At 40.9% G+C, this 18,958-nt stretch overlaps 1 protein-coding gene across 4 annotated transcripts in view; it reads left to right on the top strand.

The window, feature by feature from the left end:
• Positions 1 to 18,958, top strand: part of TPD52L1 (TPD52 like 1) — a 98,647-nt gene that overhangs the window by 45,369 nt on the left and 34,320 nt on the right. For all 4 annotated transcript variants that reach the window (XM_024759147.1, XM_024759146.1, XM_024759145.1 and 1 more), the window contains exon 2: positions 16,550 to 16,665. In XM_024759147.1, the coding sequence (XP_024614915.1) occupies positions 16,550 to 16,665 (116 nt within the window). The remainder of the gene's footprint in view (positions 1 to 16,549; positions 16,666 to 18,958) is intronic.

The following is an 18,958-nucleotide window of genomic DNA, read 5'->3' as shown; positions in this document are numbered from 1 at the left end:
ACTAGTAAGGTTGTCTTTTCATATATTATTTAGCCATTGTATTTTCTTGTGTATGACTTGCCTTAAACTTTCCTAGTTCTTGCATACTTTATTTCTGCTAAACATTTCATGATGCAGAAACACATCTTTCCATCTCTTTTAGCATTTATTTTCCTACTGAGATTTCAGGAGAAGAAGATTTTCTCCTGGACATTGTCAGTAGCAGCAATTTGAAATGCTAAAGATTTGATAAGCAAAACTGGGGAAATGTGAATGCTACTGAACTGGTTGTTAACAGTAAAGGGAAGGCTGCCTATAACTCTGGCCAATGCTTTTTAAATGATCAGGCCTTCAAGTCTGGCTGTGGTACCAATAGGCTGCATCCTGGCATTATTCTTTAGCTCTCACCATAGCCATAATGTTGTATAAGGACTAAAGAACTCTTAAAAGCTTATTAAAAAAAAAAAACCTTGGTTCTATGGAGGTCTTTCTTACTATTTACCCCTTTCTGTAAATATGCGGTGGCGGGGGGGGGGGGTTATATTTTGTTCTGCTTGAGTCCCTAGAAGATGTCTTCTATTGTAAAGGGAATGGTTTTACTTTTTTTGCTTGAACTTGCCCTGAAGAATGACCCAGACCTTTACAAAGACCCATGAGCATTCAAGGAATGACCGAGGATGGGAGTGTAGCCTGTCCAGTGAAGCTGACCATATGTAAGCTTGTGTCTGTCTCACTCCCTCAGGGGTTGGAGGAAATGAGAAACTGGTCCCAGGTCCCTTGACTGTAGCTCAGTTATCTCAAGATGACTCACCAAATAAATAAATGGAAAATCTAATTCTCGAGTCTATTTCTGATGGTGTAAGAAGAAAGAGGGGAGAAGTAGAGAGAAAAGGAGAAGGGATTCTTTCTTTTTTTTAAATGAGTGTTAATTTTTGTTGATGAGTTTGAATACAGGATAGTTTATTACCTTGGGCTTTTCTTGTAATATAAGTGAGACTGTCTTCCTTCTTGTTCAAGGCAAAAATCTAAGGCTGGGTGTTAAATTCCGCGGATTTATCTTTTGTCAGGTTTGGTTTCCTTTTCCAAGTTTCATGAGAGGTAAAGTTGAATATGTATATATAGGGCTGGGGGGTGTGAAATGAGGATGGGGATACAAAAAAAGGATTATTTAAAAGTTAAATGATCTACCTATTTTTGGTTTGTCTATACACATTCTTGCAATAGTTTTATTTTTCCACATCAATGTACGAGTTTATTCAGAGAAGGAAGTTCCTAGAGTCTGTCCATCAGGAAGATTAGTTATTTTTTGTTTTTCCATAACTATTTGTTTGGTTTTTTATTCACAACTTCGCGGCTGCTGCGTTTTTATCACTCTGCTTTTGGATTGTTTTGGTCTGAGTTGCAGATTTATCCACTGTGCATCTATTTTGTGTGTGTCAAACTGTGCCTTTCTAGAATAGCAAATGATGGTTTGGAATGGGAAGAATATTCCAAGTGCCTTAATCTTATACTTGAAACGTAGGCAATTGGAGAAGCCAAGAAGATTCATGATAAATATGTCACGTATTTTATTTATTTATTCTCTTACATGTATTTTAAATGACGAAAAGTTGCCCATGACAGTTACGGAAAATGGATGGAGTTACCTTAAAAATGCTTAAGTTCCATTTATGTACATCTGTGTGTGTACATACACGCACTTTTTAACAAGAGTTAAATTAAACTCTCCACTAAAAATCATATATGGGAAATGTGTAGTGGGCATCCTCACTTATGGGGAAGCTCAACAAGATTTGGGAAGAGGCTTAGGACATTCATATTAAAATAGGAAATGCAGGCTGTCTTCAAATGGCTCAAATCTTTGTAAATCCAGGACAGAAGTCATGCAATTCTGACACATCTAATCAGGACCTTTAGTTTTAAGTTCTTTTCCATTTTGGGGAAGCTCTTTCAAATGCTTTGTGCTTTCAACTTCTCTTTGGAGACCTAGCTCTCAATCCTTAAGGGTGAGCACAAAACATGCATATTTGGAATTTTAATGTGTCCTCTTTATGAGATCCAGATTCTAGTGACTGGTTTCCTCTTTGGTTCTAATATTTAAACTCTCAAATTCTATCAGCATTAATCTCAGTTGAATCAAACTATACTCATCTGCCCAAACCATCCTTTTTCCTCTCCCCTAAAGTTTTACTAAAATGTAGTATACTTTTTAGATGTTTGAAGATAGAAGATTATCTAGTCCAGTAAAAAGAAAAGTATAAACCAAGGAAAGCATTGCCGTCGCCTTAAGAACTGGTACCCACAGAGGATCAAAGACCAAAAATAATACGAAAAGCCTCAACATCTGCAAATCTCTATTTCTACCCCACGTTCTACAAAAAAATGTAGAAACTACTGTGTCACAGGAAAAAGCACCCCATGATCACTTCCCCGAGACGGTTTCCACATCAACAATCTTGCACTTAAATTTCCCAAATCCAGCCTCATCCTCTGCAGATGACAATACTTTTGTGAGCTGAAATAATGTTCAAATTCTGCTGTTAGTGTCAGAAATCACTCATTCCCGATTCACGGGCGGTGATGAGCGGGTCTGGATTCCTGACGTAGGGAACTTGCAGCATCAGTTGAGCTTCTTACCAGCTTCTTGGAAACCCAAACAGCAGTCTGTCTCCATCTTTTAGAAGCCGATGGCATTCCCGCCCAAGACCCCGGTGTCATTCTGCTGCCCCTGTGCTTTGTGACCATGGCCATGGCCTGAGGTCACACCCGGAGGTAGTTTCAGAGCTCATTCCAGAGCTGGAATCTCTGTCCGGATTCACGATGGAACCAACAGATCAAGCAATCTTTTTACAACCCAAGGTCCAGCTGTCTACCTTATCATGATTGAGGTGTCTGAGGAATTAGGAATTCTTGGTTAGGTAGCATGTCTATTGCAGACAGAAGAGAAAACCCTTCAGGGCAGCTGCTTAAGCCAAGAAGGAAAGGAACTTTGCACGGGATCGATGAAGGCGGATCTTGTCTGGGTGGAGCTTTTCTCAAAGCAATGGGTGGATCTTCAAGGCCTCAGATGTTTTCTGGTTCATTTGTCCTGAAACAATTCCTCCTCCTGTTGTACTGGAAATAGCTGGCCGTTGCCCCCACCAGGGTCACCACCACCCCGCACACCATAGGAGACAGGATTTTTGCTATCCTGTTGCCTTGTGGGTTGCCGTACAAGGGATAGCCATATCCACCTGTGGACGGCCTGGGCCTGGGCAGGTAGCGGCCGTCATCAAGGTCCCTGTCGCTCAGGAAACCGTCCATTTGCTCCCCCGCTCCCCTTGCTGCATGGCTGGCACAGTCCGTTTGGTGCCAAGAACCAGGCTCGGCACATAGCAAGCACTCAATGAAATGCTTTAACAGTCCTCAGTGCAAGCTAAGCTGCCGTCCTCAAAAGGGGTCCGTCTGGGTGGGCTGCTACAAACCTGCCAGGGATGCTTTCCTGCCCCTCGCACCCACCTGGACAGCCTACTGCGGCCCCGCTGCACAGCCTGCACGGCGGACCGGGCCCCGTGGACAGCCTTGATGTCCCAGCTGGGAGCGTGGGGCATGGCTCCAGGCTCTGTCCCCTCTCCCCGTCCTGCAGCCTCCCCATCCAGGCCTGCCTCGTGTCACATCTTTTAATTGAAAATTGACTTCGTGGTTTTTTCCCATGGCTTTGAGTGTGGTCACTTGAAATGCTTGTAACCAACAGAAGCCATTGGTGTGGATAAGGCCATGTGACCTCAGGTGAGGAATAAAAACTCAGGTCTGAGTGGCTCACTCTTTGGTTGTGATTCACATTGGCCTCACATGAGTGAATTTCAGAAGCAGCCCCCGGAGGAACACATCTACCACATCAACTGTAAGGAACTTAAGCTTCTCTGTTTCTGACTTTCATTAAAGAAAACCCAGTGTTTTCTACACTTGTTCCCTTGACCCACTTTTAAACATTTAAAGAAATTTTTTTCTACAGTATTCACAGTTAACTAAAGTTTTCTTTTATTGATATTTTCTAAACAACCTAAATTAACACAGAAGTTGGACAGTGTAACACGACCATGTCCTGGGTGACATGAAGGGACACCTTTCTACCACAGATAGTCCCACAGATAGGTATATGTCAATTTTCAACTTGTCGGGATGTTGGGTAAGATCCTGCTGTAGGTGTTTTCTGTTACCAAATGGAGTTAATATTCTAGGGGCACCCATCATGTCTTGAGGATCCTAGTTCCTCTTAAACTTTCTCCCTTTAATTACTTGTATCTCTTTCAAGGAAGTAGAAACAGAATTGTTTTATTGGGGAATATAAAGGTATAAACTCAGGCAGAACATTGATAGAATGAAAGCTAGCCTCTGGCTTAATGTAGTTCTTGAAGGGACTAGATGCAGTAACAAAAATGTAGTGATGGTGCCAGGACAGCTGATACATTGATGTGTACTGATTGTTACTTCTCTGCTGCGTTATTTAATACTTCTGTCAATGGCCACTGCGTTGGTTGTAAGTCTTTTTTTTTTCTTACATCTTTATTGGAGTATTATTGTTTCTAGATTTTTTGATGATGGCCATTCTGACTGGTGTGAGATGATATCTCATTGTAGTTTTGATTTGAATTTCTCTAATGATTAATGAAGTTGAGCATTCTTTCATGTGTTTGTTGGCAGTCTGTATATCTTCTTTAGAGAAATGTCTATTTAGGTCTTCTGCCAAGTTTTGGATTGGGTTATTTGTTTTTTTGTTATTGAGCTGCATGAGCTGCTTATAAATTTTGGAGATTAATCCTTTGTCAGTTGCTTCATTTGCAAATATTTTCTCCTATTCTGAGGGTTGTCTTTTGGTCTTGTTTATGGTTTCCTTTGCTGTGCAAAAGCTTTGAAGTTTCATTAGGTCCCATTTGTTTATTTTTGTTTTTATTTCCATTTCTCTAGGAGGTGGGTCAAAACGGATCTTGCTGTGATTTATGTCATAGAGTGTTCTGCCTATGTTTTCCTCTAAGAGTTTAATGGTTGTAAGTCTTGATCATTTTGTCTTCAACACTGCAAAAAGACAGAGTCTCCCCTGACTGAATATCAGGTTTAATTTATAGACATTTGAATAGTACATATGTAAGGTCATGAGAGCTAATTAAATTAGTCCACAAATATTGATATTTATGGAGAACCTTGTATTAAGAGTGTATAAAGTACCTCATAATCTGAAGGAGGAGAAAGACAATGAATTGTGTGGTTAAAATATAGCATAAGTGATAAATATCTTGAAGTCATCAAACTCTTTTTATTCTTCCCAATGCTTACCAGATAATCTTTTGCTGTTCATTTGGTTTCTCTAGTAGATTTTGTTCTGAGAAAGTGGAGAGCACAGAATTTCCCGAAAGAAATTTGGTCTTCTTGGCAAATCAATCTCCCAGAAGATTTGTTAGTGGAAACTATCATCTAAGAGGCTGATTACCACAATGTGAAATAAAATATCTGGACTTAACAGACTACAGAATATGACATCTCTCAAAGATGCAGCCAACCTGGGGATCCCAGCCTGAATGGCCAGCTGATCTTTCACAATAATTGAAGCCGTGTCTTAATGCAAGGACATTTTCTGTAGTTAGCCCAGTAAAATGATGCCACAAAGCAAGCCACTCCCATGGGCCTGGGCAGCACCACTGTAGCCATAGGGGAGCAGGACCTCTCCATCCCTCAAATTTCCACAGCTCTCAGTACCTTCAGAAGCACCCTAAAGGCGTGGGTTGGGCATGAGCCCAGGGAAGCCTTGGGTAAATGGGGCCAGTTCAGACTGTCTGGGATTCTTATCCCTGACGGTAGGTAAGAGTCCTGATCAGACCTTAGTCACAGAAATGATAATTTAGGTTTATGTGCATCCCTGATTGATTTGAGCTCCTTGAAGATGGCCTGCCCTTCAGGGCTATGCAGTACTTATTTAACTCTTGCGTGCCATATACTTTCTGCTAACTTTAGTATCCTATTGAATTTTGGTAACCTCATCAATACACAATGCACCTAAAAATTTTATATCAAAGGTATGTTTCCTCTTACAGTCAGAAGACAGTTACCTTGTACATATGGGTAAATGAGAAATGGAAGGAAATATTTCCATATATTTGTTTATCTCTATCTGTGATAGCATGTCACTTCCCTCTTCAGCCAACGTTAGGCTTTGGTCAGTCACAAATTTTTCTTTAGAGAGTAGAGTCTATTTTAACCAGCATCTGACTATGTGGATTATTACCTAAACAACATATTTTAAAAAAAGGGCAAAGATGGAGTATAAGAATTTAATTTAGTCGTCTACAACCTCAGAAGCATCTTTAGATAAAATACTTAGTAAAAAGCATAAAGTCCTTATTCAACTGATAAGTACACTCTCAGGCTGAGCATTACAGAGATGGTCTTTTTTAGCTACATTATTAAATGACACCAAAGCTTTAGAAAATAATGCTATTAGTAGTGGTGACTCATGTGTTCTTCATATTTTAAGAAGGATAATAAAATTTTACAGGACAGTGCCTGAAATATTTTCTTCATAAACTTGTTTAACTATAATTATAGTAATATATAGTATTATGTGTATTAATGCAATTTATAAAATGCAAGTTGTAGTGTAGCTTTTACTCTATATAATAGTTAGTAGTAATATATAGAATAATGTATATCATAATATATAGAGTAATGTACATCGTAATACATAGAGAAAGCAAAAGAGCCATTTTAGATCAATTTAAGACACACGACATGTTAACTTGTTATTCTAGTGTTGTTGGCAACTTGGTAGGATTCTTAGAAGAGAAACTGAAGAGGAAGGGGAGAGAGGCTTTCGAGAGAGATGGAGTGGCACAAAAACATAAGAATGAATAGAACACGAGTGAGGAACACTGCATATGACAGCCTGGTGGGTTTTGAGGCCTTGGCGGGAGAATCATAGGCAGGCTAGTTGGAATCACCACTTGTAGCCAGCCGTGGAAGGTTTTGAATGCTAGTGTAAGAATTTTCAAATTCAGGCTAGAAGCAATTCCATTCCATCCATGTAATGTTTTTGCAGCTGGGTTTTAACATGATGAAGGTTATGTGTTCAGAATATTAATTTGAGTGTTGTGTAGATTGGGTGGTGGAGAAAGAGACTACAAGCAAGGAGGTAAAATTTAGCTGAGATTTAAATAATTTTGAGTGTGTAGTGACAAAAGCCCTAAATCACAGCAAGCAGTATGCACAGCAAGCAGTACTGTGTCATAGCAATGAAAATTCAGAAGGATAGACAGATATGATAGATGATGAAAAGATATGCAAAGGGCATCAGGAAGACTTGGTAAGACATAGAAAACAAGCCTGTGGTTACCAAAGGGGAAAGGGATTGGGGGAGGGATAAATTAGGAGTTTGAGATTAGCAGATACAAACTACTATATATAAAATAGATAAACCGCAAGATCCTACTGTATTGCACAGGGAACTATATTCAATACCCTATAATAAGCCATAATGGAAAAGAATATGGAAAAGAATATATAGACATATATGTGTATAGTTGAATCACTTTACACAACATTGTAAATCAACAATACTTCAGTGTTTTTAAAAAAAGAAGAGTTGGGGCTTCCCTGGTGGCGCAGTGGTTGAGAGTCCACCTGCCGATGCAGGGGACAGGGGTTCGTGCCCCGGTCCGGGAAGATCCCACATGCCGCGGAGCGGCTGGGCCCGTGAGCCATGGCCGCTGAGCCTGCGCGTCCGGAGCCTGTGCTCCGCAACGGGAGAGGCCACAACAGTGAGAGGCCCGCGTACCGCAAAAAAAAAAAAAAAAAAAAAGAAGAGTTGATAGCTTGATTTTCTATTCTAGGGGATTAACTCAGCAAATATTAGTTGAGCAACTCCTATATGAGAGGGTTTGGGAGATGAAAGCCCACGGTGGACTCTTCCCGGTGCTCAACAGTGGGAGACCCTGCATATATTAAAGCTACAGACTGCCATAGGTGGCAGCTGGGGTTTATGTGTCACCCCCTCTCTCAAAGGCTGGTGATAGGTTATCCCACTGGCGTGTCCTACATTAGGGTTCCAGCCTTGCTTTTAGGATGTGGGAGTTTAAAGCTTTCATTATATTGTTCTTAGCATTTGAGCCCTCTGCCAAAACTACAGGGCAAAACAAGGAAAAGCATTCAAAGCCCTATCTGCTCTACATGTGATTCAACAATAGGCTAGATACGAGTTTCTGGTAAATGAATGAACAGCAGTTCCAGAAGGGAGGTGCATAAGAAATAATATTTTGTTTTTTTGTGTGGAAGATTTAGTAAATGTGCAGAAGGGATTCTAATAAACTAATTTGTTTTATAGCTTTAATTTCTACTCAGATTAACATGTATTTGCTTTTTGTGTGTATACTCAGAGATAATCATAAATCCAACAATAATGAGATTAGCTCAATAGCCTTTCCCTAGGGAATAAATGGAGATATTTTGAAGTTTTATGTTAAAAGAATGCCTGAAGCTATTTTTACCAAACATCATGAAGAAAATATAATTAAGTAATAAATATTACAGTTGTAAATTTATTGTTTAAAGCATGGTGAATTTTCATTTAAGCTATTTTATTGAATTCTTTTAAAAAATTTTTTAACATCTTTATTAGAGTATAATTGCTTTACAATGGTGTGTTAGCTTCTGCTTTACAACAAAATGAATCAGTTATATATATACATATGTTCCCATATCTCTTCCCTCTTGCGTCTCCCTTCCTCCTGCCCTCCCTATCCCACCCCTCCAGGCAGTCACAAAGCACGGAGCTGATCTCCCTGTGCTATGCGGCTGCTTCCCACTAGCTATCTACCTTACGTTTGGTAGTGTATGTATGTCCATGCCTCTCTCTTGCTTTGTCACAGCTTACCCTTCCCCCTCCCCATATCCTCAGGTCCATTCTCTAGTAGGTCTGTGTCTTTATTCCTGTCTTACCCCTAGGTTCTTCATGACATTTTTTTTTCTTAAATTCCATATATATGTGTTAGCATACGGTATTTGTCTTTCTCTTTCTGACTTACTTCACTCTGTATGACAGACTCTAGGCCTATCCAGGTCTATCTTTTTTTTTTATTAAGTCCTAGGATAACTTTGTATTCTTTTTGAAAATATGCACTTCCTTCGCTGGATTTATTTCTTAATTCCTGAATATGGTGCATGCACACAAACATGCAAGATTCTTTTGTTATTTAAAAGAAATTCTGGAACTTTTATATATTTGCCAACAATTCAGGGTATGGTCACTCATCTGAAATCACAGTTCATAATCATTTTACCTCATAGCTATCTGTACTGTTTCAGTCATGTGCGTGAAGCCACAGCCTAACCCAGGGGAGCGCTTGACCGGATGCATTCAAGTATGCTGATGCCAACAGGTGATTTCATTTCAAGGTTGGAGGGGAGGCACTTTCATCCAAAGTTCATTCTTGACTTGTACTCAGCAGCATTTTGTTTACTATTCTTCAGATGGTTGTAAGCCAGGTAAAGGCATAGGCTTAGGACTCAGACTAACCTAAGTTAGAACACAGCAACTTGTAGCTGAGCCAGACTCTGAACCCAGGTCCCATGAGTGAAGGTCCCCATTAGCAAAGGCTGAGACTGGCCCACAGTGACTTCTCAGTTGGATCTGGTTCAGTTTGTTGTGTCATTCAGTCCCATATGTGGGACTTAAATGAGTCATCACTGGGTCATTGTAGGTATAGTGAAAGCAGGCGGATGGTAGCATTTGACGAGTATTTAAAGACCAGGATGTCACCTGGCCAATGCAGAAGCACAATTCCTGCGGTAGAGTCATTCCTGTGAATATTTGTTACTTTTATTAAGACAGGTCTGTATATTTTGTTGCATGTACTAATGAAAGTAAAATGGGCATCTTGAAGTGCAAAATACCCCACAGCAGGTTTGCAAGATTTATTCACACCACACCTTGGTGCACATACTTGCGCTCCATACCTGACCTATACCTGTACCTCTACTACCCTTGTGCTTTGGATAGTGGGGAAGAAAAAATTGCTTTAGTCCATTCCAATACAATCATTTTTAAAGCCCCTTTAAATAGTACTTAATTCCTTAGTAAAATTACCCTCTAGCTCAGAATTCTCCTTTTTCAGCTCCTCTTTTCCTTGTCCCAGCTAAGGGGATGTCTGATATAGGTAAGCAGGAAGGGCCCATGTAGTGCCTTGGCTTCTTCTCTGGCTCTTTGGGCCACTGGGACCATGAAGTCTTCCAGTGCTGACGTTTTCTGCAGATATCACTTATGATCCTGTCTTCCTTACCTGCGTCTGGGCCCAGTAACCTTTCCAAGCTGATTCAGCTTCACTTTGGCTCTTGATGGCTGATTTCTCCACCCCCTCCACCCAGACCTCTGGTCAGGGCCAGTAACCTCCGCTCCTGCTGCAGGGGCACCAACCCTTTGCCAAGGCAGCAAGTTTCTCTCTAAGTGCTAAGGGGAGTTCTGGATCCCATGCGTGGTTAACTGACTGCAGAAGAGTGAATTGGGGAACTAAACACCAAGGGCCAAGATGCCCAACTGCCCAGCACCTGTTGATAGGGACGTGGTCCATGTTGGTGCAAGACAGCCTGAAAGATATTTTTCTCTGGAGCGACCACTGCCCTCCAAATCAGAGTGGGGCAGGCTTCCTATATCAGTCAGGGACCAGGAAAGAAGTAAATGGATGACGTGCTCAAAGGGGTGTCTGACTCAAGAGTTTAATGAAGGGACTATTAGAAAGATAGGAAGAATTAAGGGAAACCAACAGGGGATGTTGAAGCTCCTCAGAGCGATAGCAGCAGGAAGTCATTACAATCCCTAGGCTGGAGGACAGGGCGGGGTTCTAGGAACTTGACGAGAGCTGAGCTGTAGAAGAAAACTACTGAATAGAAGCTGTGGTCTTTGGTGGTGGAAAAATAAAACTGCACAGTGCAGCCTGGCAGGGAGAGAGGCAGTCCCTGCCCCTTTCTGTCCTGCAGGGTCCCGCTGGAGCTCTGATGGCTAATGCAGAAAGGAAGCAGAAGGGTGACGGAACCATGTTGATGTAACCCTTAGGCCAGTCTCCCAGGCACAGAGCAGAGTGGAAGAGGATAGAGGGTGGGTCTGGAGAAGCAAACAGAACCTCCAGCAGGTTCATCTATAAATCTTTCTGGGCCAAAGCCCAAAGGGAAAGATTGGACATACACACCTCACAGCTCCTCTCCTTCTTTCTCCCTTCCCTCTTCCCGCCTGCTCCGGGGCACAGAGCAGGAGGTACGTACATCCTTGGTAAATCCTCATGCACTGTGTACCTAAGGGGAACTTCCTGGCCTGGATGTCCTGGCCTTGGCTTCTGATGTACAAAGAGGGAAATAAAGATGTGGAGAACATCCCCTCCTGAGAATATTGCCTATTTTGCAAAACTGTTGTCTTCCTGGCAAATCCAATTTCAGATGCCAAAAATCTAAATATTAATCTTTGTGTTTCTTTTGCTCCTTTCTCTACCTCAGACAGATGGATGCCTTAGACCAGCTAGGAAAATACTATATCTTGGGGAGGCTAAAACACAAAAGAGAACATAGCACATTAATACTTTTAAAAACTGTCACCCCCAAATTTCACCAATATGTTGCTGAGGTCTGTATGGAAATTTAAACATTTTCACATATCTTATCTGATTTAACATCATTTAATCTTAACAACAATCCTGTAAGGTACTCATTTTACAGATGAGATAATTGAGGTCAAGTGTCCTCTGCTGGTTAGTGGCAAGCCCACAGGTAGGCAGAATTCCAAGTGTCCTACCTCCTGTTGTAATGCTCTTTCTTCTATGCCAGATAAAGGCGGCGTAGTTCTGCACATTTGGAAAAGAGAACAAAATTCATAATGTATTGGTACCTGCTAAAAACTCTGCTTCTTGAACAGTTTTGCCCACTAATTATTGCTTTTATTAAAAATATGTTTTTAATCTTCTCTAATATCTTCTTCCATAGTAACTAGGTTGTTTTATACTCATTTTACTGCCCTTCTCACATTATCATCTGTCACTTGGTATCTCTTCCTATTTGCTTTTTTTTTCTTTCTGATTTTGACTCTTTCACTGTTTAATCACTTTTTAAAATCGAACTCCTTTTTCCCCCTACTCCTTGATTCTGGAATTATCCTTTGACCTCATGAGTGATTGCTGCTTCCCTAACGCAGTGAGTCAAAAAAATGATGGGGAACTGACATTTATTTCAAAGACAAGAGTAAGGAAGGTAGCTGATCTAATTAGACCTGACCTAACTAGCAGCTTCTGGGCTCTAGGCAGATTTCCTGAATGGCTGCTTTCTGGGAGAGAAACTTGGAGATTCATGATGTCTCTGAGGAGAGGCATGTGTGACAGATCAGAGCTGAAGCCAGTGCAGGAAATATCTCACTTTATAAGATTTATATACCTTCCCCCTGAAGAGTAGAAGCTACCTGCTGGATAAGGGGAGGTCTGTCCTTCCCTAAACTTGCTAGAGGTTTCCCAATTCACATATTAGCAATTAAAATGGATTTCGAATCTTCCTAGAATATAGGAATATACTAAAGACGTTTGATGTCTTGAAAAGTCATCAAAGTGCCTGGAACTGTTGTCTGTTCCCTGGTACATGTCCTCTCATACTGTCAAGAAAGGAGAAGATGGAGAATTTAGGTTCTGGCTAAGTTTGAGCAGTATCTGCTAAGTTCCTGGGCCAGGCTGAGTTGGGGAGAAGACCAGAGTGTCTTACAGGTTCCTCCTATGGCTCTTCCCCAGCCCCCAGTGCAGGCGGGCAGCTTACCTTCTGGGCGCATCTCTTAAAACTGTGCTTGGAATTACTGCTGATTCCTGATTTAGACAGTTATCCTAGAACACTGACTAAAAATATATTGGCCACATGTAAACATAAATATTTACCAGCAAAAATAAATGACAGTGTTTAAAACCTTTTAAATGACCTACTTAACATTCTTGTACCAAGAATCTAGAGATACTCTCCTAGGTAGCTGATGTTTGCATAAAACTGGCACCACCTTTCTGGGGGATAACTAGGCAGAAGGTTTAAAAATGTCCATGGCCTTTGCCTCTGTAACCCAGTGTGTAGGAAATCATCAAGATTTTGCCTAATGACTTGGCAAGGAGATGTTCACTGCAGCTCCCCAATAAACAGGATAATTTATCAGTCATACGTGAGACAAAATACTGTACAACCATAAAAATAAATCAAGGTAGATATGTGGTTTTAGACATGAAGGATATCATGTTATCCTATTGAAAAAGTAAATTAAATTCACAACAGTAAATGCATATAAATATATACAAGAAAATGTAAACAAATGCATAGAAGAAATACCAGAAAGGATGGGCAAAATGATCATTATTTCTGGGTAGTGTGATTAATAGTAATTTTAATGACTAATGGGTCATTTTATTTTATTATCTTTTACAACGAACAGGTATTACTTATGAAAAAGAAATACTTAGCATTGAAACTGGTCTCTCCCACTCCTCAGAGAAAGCCATGGTCCTGAATTTTTTACCATAGCCTTGCTTGTCTTTTTACTTTTATTCCTAAACAGTATTTTATTTAGTTTGTGTGTTTGGGGACTTCATATAAGTGCAATTATACTTTATTATTCTTCTGCAACTTGTGTTTTTCACTCAGCATCTTGTTTCTGAGTTTCACCCATGTGGCGTGCATGGCTGTAGTTGACTCATTTCACTAGGGTCGAGTTGTCTTGGTGTAAATGACCACGGTGTGCTTTCATGTTCTCCTGTTGATAGACATTTGCTGATTTACAGTTTTCTGCTACCATGAAAGTTCTTATTAATGCCCTCAGGTACTCATGTATGAGTGTCTTGGGTATATCCATAGGTGTGGAATGCTGGATTGTAGGGTGTGTGAATGTTCAACTTTACTAGATAATGATACATTTTTTTCAAGTTATTTGTATCTGTTTATATTTTTGCAAGCAGTGTATCAGAGTTTCCATCCTCTACATAGTCATCAACTTTTATTAATATCATCAAACTTTTAACTTTTTGCTAATCCAGTGGGTATGAAATGTTTTAATTTGTATTTCCCGGAATATCAATGAAGTTGAGCATGTTATTCGGGATTTATTAACCACTTGTGATTTCTCCCTGTAATGAATCTGTTTGGGTTTTTTGGCCCATGTTTCTATTGGGTTGTTTCCATTGTTTATGTGGGTTGGTAGGAATTCTGTTTATTCTGGGAACTAATTTTGCTAGTTCTACATCTGGGAGATATCTTCTTCCATTAGTGGCTTGTCTTTTTATTTTCCATACAGTTAGTGTTTTTGATGAAGAAACATTCTTTTTTTTTTTTTTTTTTTTTTGCGGTACATGGGCCTCTCACTGTTGTGGCCTCTCCCGTTGCGGAGCACAGGCTCCGGATGCGCAGGCTCAGCGGCCATGGCTCACGGGCCCAGCCGCTCCGCGGCACGTGGGATCTTCCCGGACCGGGACACGAACCCGCGTCCCCTGCATCGGCAGGCGGACTCTCAACCACTGCACCACCAGGGAATACCCATTCTTATTTTTTGATTAAGAATTGATTTACAATATTATATTAGTTTCAGATGTACAATATAGTGATTCAGTATTTTGATAGATTATACTGCATTTAAAGTTATTCTAAAAATATTGCCTATATTCCCTGTGCTGTACAGTATATCCTTGTATCTCATTTATTTTATATAGTAGTTTGTCTCTTTTAATCCTCTACCCCTACCTTCTCCCTCCTCCATCCTTCTTCCCACTGGTAATGACTAGTTTGTTTTCTATATCTGTGAGCTGTTTCTGCTTTATTTGTTTTATTTTTTTATGTTCCACATATAAGTTATAACAAACAGTATTTGTCTTTCTCTGTCTGACTTATTTCACTAAACATAATACCCTCTAGGTCCCTCCACATTTTTGCAAATAGCAGAATTTCATTCTTTTATATGACTAATGTTCCATTGCGTGTGTGTGTGTGTGTGTGTGTGTATATATATATATATATATATATATATGTGCCGTGTCTTCTTTATCCATTCATCTGTTGATGGACACTTAGGTTGCTTCCAGATCTTTGTTATTGTAAATTATGCTTCCATGAACATTGGGGTGTATATATCTTTCAAGTCAGTGTTTTTGTTTTCTTTGGATAAACACCCAGAAGTGAACTTGATGGATCATATAGTAGTTCTATTTTTGGTTTTCTGAGGGACCTCCTTACTATTTCCATAACGGCTGCACCAATTTGCATTCCCACCAAGAGTGCACAGGTGTTCCCTTTTCTCCTCACCAGCATTTGTTATTTGTGGTCTTTTTGACAATAGCCATTCCGACAGGTGTGAAGTGATAGCTCATTCTTAATCTTATCCATCCTTTCTTTCATGATTTGCCCATTTTTTGTGTCTCAAGAAATCCCTTCCTACCCAGAGGTTCATAAATATAAAGTCCCATATTGTCTTCTAAAATATTTATAATTTAATCTCTGTTAATGGTGTGAAGGTGTCCGATTTTATTTTTACAATACGGAAAACTGTTTGTTCCAGGACAATTTATTAAAAGACCTCCCTTTTTCCAGAGTTGTATAAATGCCAGCTCTGTCATAATTCATGTCATAAATAAAACTTCCATATATATGTGCGCCTGTTTACAGAGGACACATGCATTTGCGTTGTCCAGGCACTTCCCACCTCCCTCTGACAGTCAGTGTGGCCACAATACTTCCTCACGGCTGCAGCTGCTCCAGGTTCCATATCTGCATATTTCCACATCAAAGTGGAAAAAAGTTTTAATACTCTTATCTCGAGGTTCTTTTGGACCACCTGGGAGGTTGTGAATTCTCAGGGGAAGCCCTTTTGTCCTGTCCATTTCATGCTGAGTGTCAAGGCAGGCAATTTGCCTTGCAGATGCCTGTGGGGAGTGAAGGTATTTACTTCCCGGTCACCTTACTCTCGGGGTGTAGCCCTGTGGGCAGGAGGGTCTCACCATAACCTTCTCTCCCTCCATGGCCCTGGGCTTTGTCCTCTGCCCCCTGCATCCCATGGGACAGTAAAAACTGAGGCTGGGATTCATCTGGGTGGTAAATGTAGAATTAATGATGACTTGTTTTGTTTACATCTCAACTTCCCACTTTCACTTAGTTTTTGGGATTCTTAGTATTCTTTACTTTCTTGGCAGCTCATGACACATTTAGAAGGATTATTTTCTTCTGGAATTTTTAGTTATTTTTCAGTGGGAGGGTCAGTCAGAGTATCTAGTTCTTCAGACCATGGAAGTAGAATTTGGCTAAATTCTTTTTTTTTTTTTTTGCGGTACGCGGGCCTCTCACTGTTGTGGCCTCTCCCATTGCGGAGCACAGGCTCCGGACGCACAGGCTCAGCGGCCATGGCTCACGGGCCCAGCCGCTCCGCGGCATGTGGGATCTTCCCGGACAGGGGCACGAACCCGTGTCTCCTGCATCGGCAGGCAGACTCTCAACCACTGCGCCACCAGGGAAGCCCTAAATTCATTTTTTAACTTGCATTATGTTTTGCCAATCTTGCCTAAAGGTTTGTTGGAGACTGAACCACTGCAAGGAAGAGATGAAGACACAGTAGCCAGTGCTGACTTCCCTAGCATGCTCTCTGAGGAGGAAAAAGAAGAATTAAAGGCAGAACTAGTTCAGGTATGTTTAGTAATCTTCTTATTGTTGCTACGTCTATCTCCAAATCCTGAGAATTATTGTTAGTTGATATAAGTTGCATATTACAATTATGTTGTCTTCCATTTAATAAGATTTAATAAGTGATATATTGTAAGATGATTCATTTTTCTGAGGTATTTTTGTGATGCTAATTGTCCATTATCCATTGGTGGCCATGGGAAAACAAACGGTTATGCTGCTTGAGCAACGATAATTAGTTGTAAATATGCACCTCTTACTCTTTTTAGTCTCACAATGCTATGGGGACAATGAATCACTTACAAACCTTATGGAATTCCTTCAAGACCTTGGTACAGGCGCAAGCTGCCTTTGAAGAGCAGTTGTTGTTTGAGGTCAGCAGCTTAGCTCAACAAATACTGTGAAAGGATTTATGTTTATAATGAAAACTTCATTCATAGAAACAACTGAATTTGTTAAGTTGATGTGCTCTTTTTCAGAAGAATAAAGCTCCGGTGGTGGAGAGGGAAGCTATGATGGCTTTAGGCTTCATTAGAGCTTGTGTAGTTGCCATGGGCATCTGGACCTAGAGATGAGGAGGGTGCCTGGCTTGTCGTGAAGACAACTCTTTGTTCAAGCCATTTGTTCGTAGCACCCACTACATACACTTTGCTACCTCTTAAATACTTTGCTAGGGAGCGTTTACATCGTAGGAGGAAAGGGCAGGAGAAGGGAGCTTCTCAAGTAGAAGAAGCAGTAAGGCAAGAGGGGAAGAGGCCAGCATTCCTCCCCATTTGAATCCCTGGCCCAGAGAGTAGGAAGCTCCTGGTCCAGCTGGAATCAAGGCTTGTCTTCTTCCTCTGGCCTCTTCTACAGGCTGGAGACACAGCTTTAAATTAAGCTTCACCCCGCTGTGTCCACCCCAGACTCTCCAAGCTCTAAGGTTCTGATAGTGTGTGTTTATGACAGCTCATAATAATACTAAAGACATTTCAGGTACTTTCGTAAGACACACCCTAGAATAACCTCATGATAAAATGAAGGAGCAGCTTGTTCTTCTAGTACAGCAGAAATTATGTTAGTAAGGACAGTGCCTCAGATCAAATATCCTCGTTCTTTAGCTGGACCTGTCTGTGGCCACTGATCCAGAGCCACCTCGTTTATTTCAGATTGGCTACACCTGCCAGAGTGCACGGACCAAAGTCAACCTAAACAGAGAATATCTGAGCTCCACGTTTTCTTAGGGCCTGGAATCCTGGATTATGACTTGTTCCTGTCAATTGTGTTGACAAAAGTTATATTCTGCAGACTGTCATCAGCTAACTGATTCTAAACTGAAATTTAACTCCTTCACTGTTATCATCCAAGTTTAAGTTCATACACAACCTCTGTAACAGACCAACTTTTATAAAATGACTTGATTTTTCTCAGTTCTGGGATTACTGGGATATATATATACACACACACACACACGTACATACATCTGTGTTTTTTGTGTGCCTGCATGCTGTATTTTCTAAACTTTCAACAATGAGCAAGTATTCTGTTTATAATCAAGAAACAGTAAGCCTTGGTTCTCAATGGATGCCCCCATGAATATAAAAAAACCAGTGTTTTCACACATTCTTGTCTCATTTGTTCACATTAATGACCCTCCAGTGTGTCTCATTCCTAAGACTTTTTGAGCCTGACTTCTGAAAATAACACCAGACTCCCTGTTACTTTTTCACGTTACCAGGATTGATGTTTTCATCCTTTAGGATGCATTAGCCTCCATGCTTCCTGTCTCTTATTTCTGGATTCCTCGGGTGGAGAAGCACCATGTCTTGCCAAAGGTAGCAGTGTAACCTCCAGGGGCACTGGGCACAGCTGTTTGCCTCAGGCCCAGCAAAAAGCAAAGGAGGGGATCTTTCCTATTTTTCCTCTTCACATTTCCATTTCTTCTCCCTCCATCTATGTCACCTCTGCTTTCTGCTCATTATTCTCTTAAATCCACTTTCTCTGCCCTTTCACAGCATATGTGCGCACACACACACACCACAAATTAGGTTCTTTCATATCACACATGCATTCAGATTACCGTAAATGCTAGGGTTTAATTGCATCAAGGACATCTCAGCAGTCCCACGGCTGGCCCTATGAGGAACTGAGACGTCGTGCAGACAGCTCAGCTTCTCTGCCTCAATTCTCCACAGATATTCCTCTGGGGCCCCTGGTCATAAGCAACCCCTCTCTGTTTGAGGGAAGATCCTACTGGGTCTGTTAGGCACTTGGGTAACAGGACACCTCACACGTCAGCCTGTTAGACTGCTTTTGC

Source organism: Neophocaena asiaeorientalis, unplaced genomic scaffold (assembly GCF_003031525.2).
Source record: "Neophocaena asiaeorientalis asiaeorientalis breed wild unplaced genomic scaffold, Neophocaena_asiaeorientalis_V1.1 scaffold5, whole genome shotgun sequence".
NCBI classification, from domain to species: domain Eukaryota; kingdom Metazoa; phylum Chordata; class Mammalia; order Artiodactyla; family Phocoenidae; genus Neophocaena; species Neophocaena asiaeorientalis.
This window is presented reverse-complemented; position numbering and strand designations above follow the sequence as displayed.